This window comes from Acinonyx jubatus, chromosome B2 (assembly GCF_027475565.1).
Source record: "Acinonyx jubatus isolate Ajub_Pintada_27869175 chromosome B2, VMU_Ajub_asm_v1.0, whole genome shotgun sequence".
Taxonomy (NCBI): Eukaryota; Metazoa; Chordata; class Mammalia; order Carnivora; family Felidae; genus Acinonyx; species Acinonyx jubatus.
The window spans coordinates 97,309,805-97,322,811 of NC_069385.1; the positions used below are offsets into that span (position 1 = coordinate 97,309,805).

The 13,007-nt window shown below is 35.9% G+C and overlaps 1 protein-coding gene across 1 annotated transcript in view; it reads left to right on the forward strand.

Annotated features, from left to right (window-relative positions):
* Positions 1-231: 231 nt before the first annotated feature.
* BMP5 (bone morphogenetic protein 5) overlaps positions 232-13,007 on the forward strand; it is a 114,627-nt gene continuing 101,851 nt past the window's right edge. Inside the window, exon 1 of the mRNA XM_015070141.3 lies at positions 232-1,449. Within this exon, the coding sequence (XP_014925627.1) occupies positions 960-1,449 (490 nt within the window). The 5' untranslated portion in view covers positions 232-959. The remainder of the gene's footprint in view (positions 1,450-13,007) is intronic.

Below are 13,007 nucleotides of genomic sequence, written 5' to 3' on the forward strand. Positions count from 1 at the left end.
GAGAGTACTATATAAAATTGGTGGCAAAAAAATTTCAGCCTGCTGCTTGAAAACTTGCTCCCCCCCCACCACCCCCAGAACTTAAATGCCCCACATATCACTGTGCTATGTTAGATGCGTGGCTATAAAATTGTGAAAATGAAGGCTTTTCTGGTAGCAAAAGGGTTAAGTTCTTTTTGCTTTACCAGTTTCAAATTACAATGAGAAGCCTCTTCTTTCCCAGCAGGGTTGTGCTTACATTACTCTTTAGATCTCCCTTGAAGAGGGCTGGTATATTTGTGCCTGCTGGAGGTGGAATTAACAGTTAGAAGGAGAAAGGGATTGAATGGACTTACAGGAAGGTTTTCAAGTAAATTCAGGGAAACACATTTACTTGAATAGTACAACCTTGAGTGTTACTTTACACTAAGACGACACAAAAGATGTTAAAGTTATCACCAAGCTGCCGGACAAATCTATATTCCAACACCAAGGTGCAGATCAGCATAGATCTGTGATTCAGAAATCAGGATTTGTCTTGGAAAGAGCTCAAGGGTTGAGAAGAACTCAAGAGCAAGTGAAGATAACTTTGGGAACTACAGTTTATCAGAAGATCAACTTGCGTTAATCCAAATACCAAAGGCCTGATCATAAATTTATATAGGAATGCATAGGTCATCTGATCAAATAATAATAGCCGTCTTCTGCTACATCAATGCAGCAAAAACTCTTAACAACTGTGGATAATTAGAAATCCAAGTTTCAGCTTTCTTAGAGATAACTACTCTTGACATATTCCAAAATATTTAAAATAGGACAGGAAAATCCGTGAGGATGTTATGTTCAGAAATGTCACTGTCATGAAGAATAGGTAAATTTGTTTTTTCAGCTACTGGGAAAGCGTACCTCCTAGGAACTTTTACATTTTTTTTAAGAGGACAAGAAGGACTAAAAATATCAACTTTTGCTTTTGGACAAAAATGCATCTGACTGTATTTCTACTTAGGAGTATTGTGGGTTTCCTCTGGAGCTGCTGGGTTCTAGTGGGTTATGCAAAAGGAGGTTTGGGAGACAATCATGTCCACTCCAGTTTTATTTATAGAAGACTACGGAACCACGAAAGACGGGAAATACAGAGGGAAATTCTCTCTATCTTGGGTTTGCCTCATAGACCCAGACCATTTTCACCTGGAAAACAAGCTTCCTCTGCACCTCTCTTTATGCTGGACCTATACAATGCTATGGCCAATGAAGAAAATCCTGAAGAATCGGAATACTCAGTGAGGGCATCCTTGGCAGGAGAGGCCAGAGGGGCAAGAAAAGGATACCCAGCTTCTCCCAATGGGTACCCTCGTCGCATACAGTTATCTCGAACGACTCCTCTGACCACCCAGAGCCCTCCTCTAGCCAGCCTACATGATACCAACTTTCTGAATGATGCTGACATGGTCATGAGCTTTGTCAATTTAGGTATGTTGTTCTTTTATTTGTTAAACTCTGCTATTACAAAGTGGAAGTTTTACTAATAGTAAAGTAGCTTCCTGGTAGGTGGTCATGTTTATGTAGAGTCATTTTCTATAACTCTCCTCCAGCTTCTGTTTCCTTTCTCTCACTGAAGCAATGTAAGATTTTGCTTTAGGCAACAAAGTCATACACACACACACACACACGTATGTACGTGTATATATTATATATACATGATTTTTTAAATATGAAAAACTAAAATTAAACACTTATGGTTGGGCAGACTTGGGTCTTTTTAGCTCTTGTTAAAATTTCAACCTTGCTTTAATGTATGAATAAACAGGCAGTAGTCTACAAAAAAGGAAAATTTATGAGGATAGCTATGCTATGGGCACAAAGGTATTAATACAAATAAAAAAGAAACAAGCATTTACAGACTGAAAAGTAAGAGTGACACTCTAAAACATTTTTTGTTAGCAATTTAGCAAACATATAAATATACATAGGTATGCCACCTAAAAACTCTCATTTGCGGGAGATAACTACTGTGAAAATATTAACATGCAATTAACTAAGATCAAATACTATTGTAAGAGATTACTATCAAAGATTTTCAGGGAGAGATTCTGAAATGCTATGAAAAATATTTTGGAAAAGAAGCTTCAAACTAACATTTCTTAACTTCTTAATGATGAAATGATATCCTTCCCATTTGATTATTTCCAGAAGCAAGAGAAATATAAAACATGCTATGTGGTCTTTACCTATGCAAAATTTTCCTTTAAGATGAAAAATGAATTGAAAAATTCTTTAATTAGCAACATTACTAGAGAATACTTTTTTAAATTATATTTTTCCCAATGCTGGTACTTTCATGGTAGTTTTTAAATAGTGACCATATCAAATGGTAAATTAGTGTCCAATATTTTATGTCTCAAAAATATTAAAGAGTTAACACTTCAAAGTGATTTTAAATGGGCTTTAATTAAAAAAAATGTTTTACTCGAGTCTGAAGATGAAAATTTACTATCTTCAGACATTCAAAATATCATAGGATATATTTATTTTTAAAGATACAATTTCATGAACAAATTGAATCAACCTGATAAAATTAGAACCATTTTAATGTAAAAACTTTCAAAACTTTGAAAACTGCAGTCTGCTTTGACATAAAATTGACATGTTTTGTTATACTTAATTAAAACCTTCCTCATATATCTCAAAGAAAATAGTCTTTGAAAAGTCAGATAGCAACAAATTTAAATACATGAATGTTTTTATAATACATGTTGCTTAAAATGCTCTGCTCATTTGCTCTTAGCAATTCTACCATGAAGGATAAGGTGCTTAATAAATCATGTTTCGTGTTACTAGAGACAAAGCTCTCATTATGAAGTTTTAGTAAGTCATCATTGGTTGCCCTAATCAGGTGTTCTGGAGGCCTTTTCTTCTACATATAATTAACAGGTTTCGTTAGGAACTTTCAAGCCATTAAATATGGCTTAATTCTAAATTAGTTTGATTGCTTTTTCCTAGTATAAGTGGTAAATGCACTGTGGCTCATGGTATATTTTACTTTGTTGCAATTTCTAAAGCATTAGTCAATAATTTAAAGGAGTTTTAATATTTTAATAGAAAAATTTCAACCAGCATGATTTACATATTCATAAAATAAAATCATTGAAAAAATTAGTTCAGGTCACGTAAAATCTGACAGGGAGGAATGTGTTATGTACTTTAAAAAACAATAGCTCAGTCATGAATCTGTTCTAAAATATATTTTATTGCAATCAAATATTTTGATCATTCACAAAATAAATATATTTTAGAAAAGAATTAAGCATGATTTTGGAATGAATGTGCCATTACTTTTTATACATTTACACAGAATAAGAAAACCAAAACAATAATAAACAGTTTTATTCGTGACTTCTTGGACCATTTTATCATTAAAGAATACTTACATTTTTTTAAATCAATGAAATTTTGGTTGTATTGTTTGGATATAACAACAAAGCAGCTTGCTAACTATATCGTGAAACACGATTATTCATTTTACTCTGGAGGAATAATATCAGATAAAACCTTCAGGAAATATTTATTTTTATCATGCTTCAACTGCTGAGTAGTGATTTATCTTCAATCATAAACCATACTGGCTTTTTTATTTAATAATTCCAAACTAAATGTCTCACGTGAAATTACTGACAAATTGATTCTGATACTGAGTATTTCTTCGTAGTCTCTGAGGAAAATTGAACCATAATTTTATTTTATCCTTAGACCATGCTTTCTAACATATCCAAAGCTTATAACCAATCACTACCTAGTAAAACGCTTTAACTTCTGTATTTCTTCCATACTAAAATAGCTCAAAGCATACTTAGAAGAGGGAAAAGTGTAATATCATGATTAACTGCATTAAGAATTTCAGTGGTTCTTAATGTAACGTTCATTAACAAATAGTATCTGCCACTTTTATCATGTTCTTAGAAGACTCAGGGGGATTTTATTTATTTATTTATTTATTTATTTATTTATTTATTTATGTGTCTTACAAGATATGTGCATCGTGGGGGCTAAAGGCAAAATACTAAATTAGCAATAGGCAAGGGATTTGTATTGAGGAAGTCACTTGGATGTTTAAATATGTGAAAAGAATCTGTTGACAGTCCCCATAATAAGTGAATTACATTAAAAGGATGTAGCAGTATTCTTTTTATTTATGCTTGTGTGTCATTTTCAAGTCAAGTAATGGATTTTCTACAATTATCTTGTCATTCAGGAAGACATTTTTTCTAACGTTAGTTTTGCTCAAGAACAATTAAAATGAATTTAAAATCTGTATCATATTTAACCAATGAACCGTTTTTTAAAATTTCAGATAAGATTAAATTTGTTTGTTCCTAAGTGAAAAATAGATTAAAACTTCCTAAAAGATAAAAATAAAATGTGAAAAAATTGCCTTAAGGTCAATGTAAACATGTAAATAGGAACACAAACACATTATTTTGACCCTTATGTTGTTTTAGTGATTTGCTCACTTTGAAGAGATAAATATTAATTGCTGTGTGAAGAGAAACTTCTCACTGTATTGGATTCACTATTTTTAGGCCAACTTTTGTCAGTCTCCTACTGTCCAGATTTTATAGGTTTACTCTTCTGCTTTGTCCCTGAAACTGGTGACTATCACAGGCATCTTTACTTAGTCAACACCATGTTATTTTGTTAAGAACAAAAATATCTTTTCGATAAAACTTTTCTTTTTTAACCATCTCTCTTTCAAAAATGTTAAGGATAGTTTATATATCAGATATCTATGCCAATAAAAGGGAAGGTTAGGTAACTTGCTTACAATTTTTAATTATATCTTCTGTTTACATTAAGATAAACACATAGTGTATTTCTAAGGTCTTTAAATTTAGAATGCAATTTTACTTGGAAATCTGGCAAGGGTACAATTAAAATGATGTCTTATTGTAGATGTTTTGAAGGAAATTACAAAAAGCAATAAACAAGGGAAATTTACTTCTGTATTATTCCCTGTCTACGTGTATTTCTCCGACAAAGAAGAATTTGGAGTTTTTTAATGATTTCTCATCGGTTGGATTGGAGTCAAAAACTTTAGGTATATTTCAAGAACATATATTAATTCAAAAGCATGAAAGCACATAAATATGATACCTGATTTTTTAAAATTTTATAACATATTTAGCATGTTATGATATGATGCAGAAAAAAAATACTTTTAGAACTTTAAATTAAACCCTTCTCCCTTTACTTCCCCAAATCATTAAACGGACCTAGTACTGGAAGAAAAAATGCTTATGTTCTCGGTTGACAGCTTTGAAAGACATCATTGATATTTATTGTTGCTTTTGGCTGACTCAAGTGCCCAGTGGACAGGAATTTATGCACAGATCTACCTAAAGATGCCTATCTATGTAGTCTCTCCAACAGGGTTATTAACACTTGTGTAACATAAACATACCCATAAACACAAGATTTTTTTGGGGGGGGGTGACGGGAAAGGAAGAAAGATGATCTAAAACCATTGTAGTACATATTCATGGGTTATACCTGGAATAACAGATACTAACAATGGGTAAAACAGTAATTCTTGAACACCTTTAACTTTTGAAGAGAAAAGAAGTTGCTGAGGGTGGAAATCTCCTTGCTCTATTCTTCAACAACCTTTGGCATCCATAAATGTGACCCAAGGGATTCTTGTTCATTGTCAAATGATGGGCCTGGCCGAAGAGATAGGTGTAATCATATGGTTTAATTAACAGCTTTTTCTCATCTTAATGGTCCTTCACAAATAGCCCAATTTAAAAGTTGAATAAGAAGTAACAGCTGGAAATGAGATGGTATGATACATGAACCCAAAGGGCTTGGGAAGGTATCACCCACCACCTCCAGCTCCCCCTTTTATTCTTCCATTTTTTCAATATTGCCTCCCTCTCTCTTCACCCCCTCCCCTCACATTATTTGGCCTTTCCTGTTTGCTCTTTAGTTCTCTGGTCTCTCTACCTCCAGGCTTTCTTGGCACCCCTCTCCCTACGCCCCCCACCCCTTCCCGAGGTCTGCCTTTGGTCCTTGTTTCTTCATAGCTGGAGGCTTAGATTAGCTGAAAATCAATTAGTTACAGCTTGATCATTTAGGGACAGTCTCCTGTTTCTCTGGTGTTGAGAAGGAAAAGGTTATGATGTGCCAACTGTGGCCTCAACTCATCAGGAGAAAAGCTCCCCAGGGCATCAGGACTTCTCTGGCTGTGGCCATCCCCTGTGATTGTTTCTTCACCACCCTATTCTTCTTTGCCTCCTCACCTCTCCTGGAGGATCCCATTGACAGAATTTAATTGTTTTTGCCTTCCCTACTTTATAGCATAATTAAAATTTAAAAGGGGACATTTAAGGGGAAAGTAAAAAAAAATGAACAAAAATAACACTGATAGAAAATGTAATTCTCTGTTTATAAAACTCCTTAGCTTACATTATTTTTAACACTCGTGTCCCATCTGAGAAGAGATTATTTCCTTTTTTTTTTAATTGAGAAAGAGGATGAGGGAGGATAAAAAGATCAAGGGGAGAGAATAATGAGGATGAAACAGAAAGAAATACGGTAATTTTTTAACAAGCCCTTAAAAGAAAGAGAATGAATGAAATGAGTCACTAGAGGCCGGTCTTTGGGTCGTGCAGGTGGAGGATGTGTTGGGAAATCCTCAGTCTACCTCATACTGACACAGCAGCTAATTCAACATCCCCAACCACATCAGCTCCAGGGGGAAACCCTTTCATCTTTCCACACTAAAATACCGAAGTGGGGAAAAGGGAGGGGGGCTGTGTGTGTGTGTGTACAAGGAGCGTACAGACAGGCTACTCACATTTACAGTCATAAATAATGCAGTGGCTCAGCTTGAAAAAACCACAGGTTAAAGGAAGGGGCTTCCCTGACGCACAGAGAGGGGCTGAGATCAGAGGAGCCACTGAAAGGGTTGGAGCCAAACAATGAATCCCTTGTTCGAAGTCGTATTTATGAGTGCTTCTTTGCACCTTCACTTCATATTTTATTGGCTGGGCTGTGGGGTTTCCCCATTTGCTCATCTCTTAAAATAATACCCTTGGCTGAGATATCCTTTAAAATGCACTAGTCAGCCCTGACAACTGGCTCATTTATTTGGGGGGAAAAGGGAGTCTTGTTGTGATTTTGATGTCCGATTGGGATGTGTAAGATCCAGTTGCCGATCTTAAAGTGATGACAGAAGATGAAAATAATACTTGGGGTATTTACCTGCCTTTCTCAGAGATATTTACGAGAATCCGAGAATCCACGTAATCAAGTAGTAACCCCTGATTTGCGTGAGTCTTGTCTAAACGAGGGCATAAAATTATCACCCAAGAAAGTAGAAACAAAATCTATTAAAGTTTGCAATGCTTAAGAGACATTTCTGATTAGCAAGAAGGATCTTTAGAGGTTTGGGGGAGAAAGGAAAATAACAACCCTCCATAACCAAAGAGAGGAAGGCAGTGAGTTATGTAAACATCACATAAAACTTAAAAACCAAGACGTGTGATTTTACGTAATGTAATTGGTATAGAAACTAAACTGGGATATGTGCTATTTTATAAGTTCTAAGACAGTGAAGACCCCTGTCTTCATAAGGTTGTGGCCTTTATTATTTTTTTAATTTATTTTTTATAAGCAGTAGAGCATTGGTGCTTGCATTAGAAGAAACAACTCTGTGTTGTAGAAATAAAGGAATCTAATTAAATTATCCCTTAGATATTGTGTTTATTTAACTTCTTTCTGGAAGTAAATAACAATATTTATTGTTCTTGTTGTTTATCGGCTATCCCGGAGGTCTTAGGGAATAAAGAATATAGTTTGAGAAAGTCAAGATAACCAGATGTAGATCTCATTTCGATTTTATTCAGAACCAAGAGACCTGTCAAAACCAAAAGATTTATTAGCATTTACAAGCCCCTTCAGCTATTCTTATGCTGTATGATATGAGAAATTCAATTTTATTTGTGAGGCATAGTTTTCTGTCCCTATGGTAACTTTGTGATTAGGCTTCCTATGTAGGAGACATAGTTATTGCTAGAGTCTTAAGTCCGTGGCATATTACTGGACACATGCCTTTAAGGTTTAATTACAGACTAAACCTGATTATATTCCTTTCTGTGTTTCCATCACAGGAGCAGAATAGCATAGAAGAAGCTAGAATACCTGGATTAGAATCCCATATTCCATACTTTGTAGCACTGTGACCTTGGGCAAGTTACTTAAATTCTCTCTGTGCCCCTAGTTCCTTATCTAAAAAGTACCAATAATAATGCCACCTTCCTCTTCCTGTGTGGAGAGGATAAATGAGGTAATAGGCATATAATGTTAAGAATAGCATTTGGAACATAGTGAGACCTCAGGAAATAGCTCTTATTGTTGCTAGAGTTGCATTTGTATCCAGTGTCTGCACTACATCTGCAGGAGTGGCTAAACAGCTTGTGGAGCCCACTGCAAAATAAAAGCGTGGGGCCTCAGTGTTCCAAAATGATCAAGAATTCCAACATAGGGGAAGCAGAGTATAAGCTCAAGTAGGAGGTCCTTCTGAGTGGGGAGTGTGTGCAACTGCACAGGTCACATGCCAGAGAAGATTACATGTTATGACAGCAGGAATCATGTCCTATTCATCCCTTTTTATCCCCAGGGTGTATCAGGGTCCCAGAAAAAAAAAAGAGCCAGCATGAGCAAACTGAGTCATCTAGGAGAGTTTACCTAATGTTGTAATATTTATTGAGTTGTGGGCAGAGATTTCTGGCAAAACGGGATAAATGCGGCACCTGGAACAGCGAGGGAGCCTTCCTTCACTACTTCTGGGCAGGGAGCAGAAACAGTTACCAGAAAACTCAGAGGAGAACTTTAGGGGGATGGTATCCTGACAGGAACTGTAGCCTTTGTGAGAGATGCCATGTAGCCAACCCCTAAAGACTCAGCAGGGAGGGAGACCCAGGAATAAATACCCAGACCACACTTCTTAGCCATGTTTTCTTTGGCCGATCCTCACTGAAAGCCACAGGGCCGTGGAGCCTACTGGTGGAGCTCATGAAAGTCAGCCTCCTGGTGCAGAGAGCAGAGAGATATGGAGAGTGGACCTCGAGGCAGACACTGAAGATATTTGGCACAAATAGATAAATGAATATTAAGTGTTTCATTACTATAAGTTACAGAATCACATCAATTTCAATGCAAGATAATTATATATCTATATAGACATATAGATATATATCTGTGTGTGTCTATATACACACACATGCGTTAATCTTCATCCTACTAATTTATTATAAAATGCAAGAGATAATCATGATTTAGCATGGACATTATTAACTCCACAAGTTGGTGGGGTGGAAAAATGGGCATGGCATGCTGAAAAAATTTTTTAAATTGTATATGGGTCAGTAATTTCATGTGATCTATTAAGATGATTTCAGAGCAAAGTGAATGAAAAACAAAAATCAAAAGTCCAAGGAGATGTAGCACTTTTAGATCACAAAACGAACAGTGGACTGCAGTTGCCAATCAGAAAGCTTAGTGCAGAGAGCACTAGACTACATGCAAATATGCAGAGCAATTGCCGAGCAAATATGAAGAGCGATATATTTTCTCAGTCTTTCCATCTGTTTGTTCTCGATCCTTTGTCGTTCTTCCTGAAGTGACCCATGACTGTGTGCTAAGGCATTGTGAGTTCTGAGTGGAATCACCCGATATCCTTCGTGTTAATGTTTCAGGCAGCAATAATGTTGGGATGAGGGAAATTGGGATGATTGTTGTTCTTAGTTACTACCTTCACTCTCTTCTGGCAGTGTTCTTGTGACTCACAGAGGCAAAATTTACTGGAGGAGCAGGTATTTCTGCTATTTCATTCTCATAAATAACCAACTGCTGAGCCTGGAGGCCCAGAGCCATCCCCCTGCCCTTTAATCACAGACAAGCACAGAGTAGACAACTCCTTTCCAGTATAGCCTATGTTCCCCTTCAAAGCTGCTAAGGATGATAATTTTAACCTGATTTTATGTCTGTAATTATCAAAAGCAGAGGAAGAGAGGGTTCAGCTTGGAAATTGTATAAGCTCCTCTACAAATAACCTTGATGCAGGCATTGAGGACTTATTTAGTCAGGAAGAATGAAGGTCAGCCATTAAATAGCCTTCATGGTTAGTGTTTTGTAGATGCTTTCTTTGCTCAGAGGGAAGAGGCATTACTTAGTTCTTGATCTCTCTCAGAATAGTGTAAATGTAGGTAGGGGCTTTGGAGTCAGACTGGTTTGAAACCCATCTTTGCATACAGTTCCACGTCCTTGAGCAAACTATTTCATTTTACTAAAACTGTTTCCTCATCTGTCAAGTGGAGATCCTAATACAGAATTGTACATAATAAAGTAAGGTTGGAGGCCTTTAAGACTACATGAAAAAAGTACTCAATTAACAGTCCCCACTCCTACTACAACTACTTCTACTAGAGTCTATGGTGTTCTTTTAAAAAAAATTTGTTTAATGTTTAGTTATTTTTGAGACCGAGAGAGACAGAGCATGAGCAGGGGAGGGGTAGAGAGAGAGGGAGAGAGAGAATCCCAAGCAGGCTCTGCACTGCCAATGTGGAGCCTGACTTGGGCTGGGTCTCATGAATCATTAGACCTGAACTCGATCTCGTGGAGTTGGATCCTTAACTGACTGAGCCATCAGGTGCCCCAGGGACCCTGTCTCTCAGTTGACTGTTGACAGACTGTATTCTTCCCTCATCAGGTTGTCTTGGAAAAAAAAAAAAAACAACAGGTGAGTCCCTGAGAGAGCCAAAAGGTAACTGTGGGGTTTCCCTTTGAGGACCCAGAGACAACATTTTCTGTGATGTGCTACCTAAAAGTGCTTTTCATGATACCTTTGGCCAGATTCTTAGAATGAACCCATGGTTTTACTTTAGTTCCAGATATTACCTATTCTATTTTTTGTTTGTTATGGGGAAGAGGAAGCTGATTGCAGGCTAAAGTAATAATAAACAATTAGAAAATATTTGGTTGGGAAGACATGGGCACTCTCTAAAAGGCCCTTTGAAAGAAGGGGAGAAAAATCTTGAAGGGTTTTAATGCTTATTTTCATAAGTCAACCTGTTTTTTTTAGTTTTAATGTTTTAAAAAGTTGATCTATGTTGAAAATCTTGGTGAATAAACTCCTCAACTCTAAACAGAAAAGCCACTCTGTTCAAATAATTACTTAATCCAGGAACTTTTTGTATTGTATATAACTCAAATCATGTTTGAATGTATGTTTTTCTGATTCGTAGCTGTTCACATTACTATTTGCATTATTATTATCATTTTATTTCTACTTAATACTTTAAGTAGAAATTTAGCTTTTAGTATTTTAGTATTTAGCTTTAAGTATTTTGACATTCCTAAACTATTTGTTTGGGCTGTTTATTTTTTTTCAGACGACAGTCACTTCTTTTTATTACTTTTCTTGAATTGCGTTCTGTGATATTTTGAAGCAGGATGGAAACTTATGAGTTTGATCTGAAAAGTCAAACAAAAGGCATATGTGTTTATAATATCCATATTATAAAGTCATCACACTGACTTTTGTATTTTATATAATACATTGAGTGGAAAAATATGAATTTTTTTGTTATTTGATAGCTTGCTGAAAGATGGTCTTTGTTAACTTTTTAATTATGATGAGTAAAGTTCTTAAAAAAAAAGTTCTAACTATATATATTGACCTATTAAAATCAACATATAAGATTTTTCTCTTCCCTACTGCCATGTCAAAACATTTACCATTCTACCGTTACCTTTCACTTTGAGGAAGAATTTATTGGAATTAAGCAAACCACTATCATTCTGGTGTGTATGTATGTGATACATTTAAAGTATATGACATTGTCACGTATATATAGTTTTAAGTTATAGTATAGTTGTAGCAGTAGTAATTAAAGCCACAAAAACAGCAATAAATATATAATTACTATGCCAGAAACTGGACTGAGTGATTGGCATGCATTATGTTAATTAATTTGCATCTCAATCATATGCATAAATATTTTTCTATTCCTGTTTTGTTGATGTGAAAGTTGAGACTTCATCAGAGGTTAAATAACTTACAAAGGTCACCCAACTGCTAAATGGTAGAATCAGTACTGGAACCATGATGTGTCTGGCTACTACTTTTTAGCTTGGAAACCCACTTCTGAAAACTAGAAAAACAGTGCAACTTTTAATAACAAGAACAATAATGGTTTCTCCCTCTTGAAAGCATTTTTGTGTACAATACGTAGTTTTATCTGGATCGCTGCAGCGTATGGCACTTGAAGAAGTAGATGTGATTCCACAGTATATAACATCTCTGGAAACCTGAATTCTGACAGGTCGTTCATTCAGCCATTTGACAAATATAAGCTGATTACCTACTATTGGGCCAGGCACTGTGCGAAAGACTGTGCCTCTTTTACTGCCAAGATCACGAGGCAAGAGGAACAAGGTCTAGGCCCAGAATCCCTGATTCTTATGCCAGGATTTTTTTGCTCAATATCACATACTTTGAAAAAAATCCACACAAAAATTCCAGTACCAAGTAAAATGAAAAGCACTAGCAAACCTTATCTGAAAGAATATGTCTTGTTATTTAAATAGCCAGGTGTATATTTAGAAAACATTTTCCAAATCTTAATCCCTTTAAATGAATTTAAATTTTTTTTAATGTTTATTTTTATTTTTGAGAGAGACAGAGACAGAATGCGAGTGGGTTGGGACAGAGAGAGGGGGGGACACAGAATCTGAAACAGGCTCCAGACTCTGAGCTGTCAGCACAGAGCCCGACGCGGGGCTTGAACTCATGAGCTGCGAGATCATGACCTGAGCTGAAGTCGGATGCTCAATCGACTGAGCCACCCAGGCGCTCCTAAATGAATTTAAAATAAATAGATAAAAGCCTGTTACCAGCAAGCAGAACCTAAGGAAGACTTTTAGTCCAAAAGACATAGAACAAAGGTAGAACCAAGCTTCAGCAAAGCATA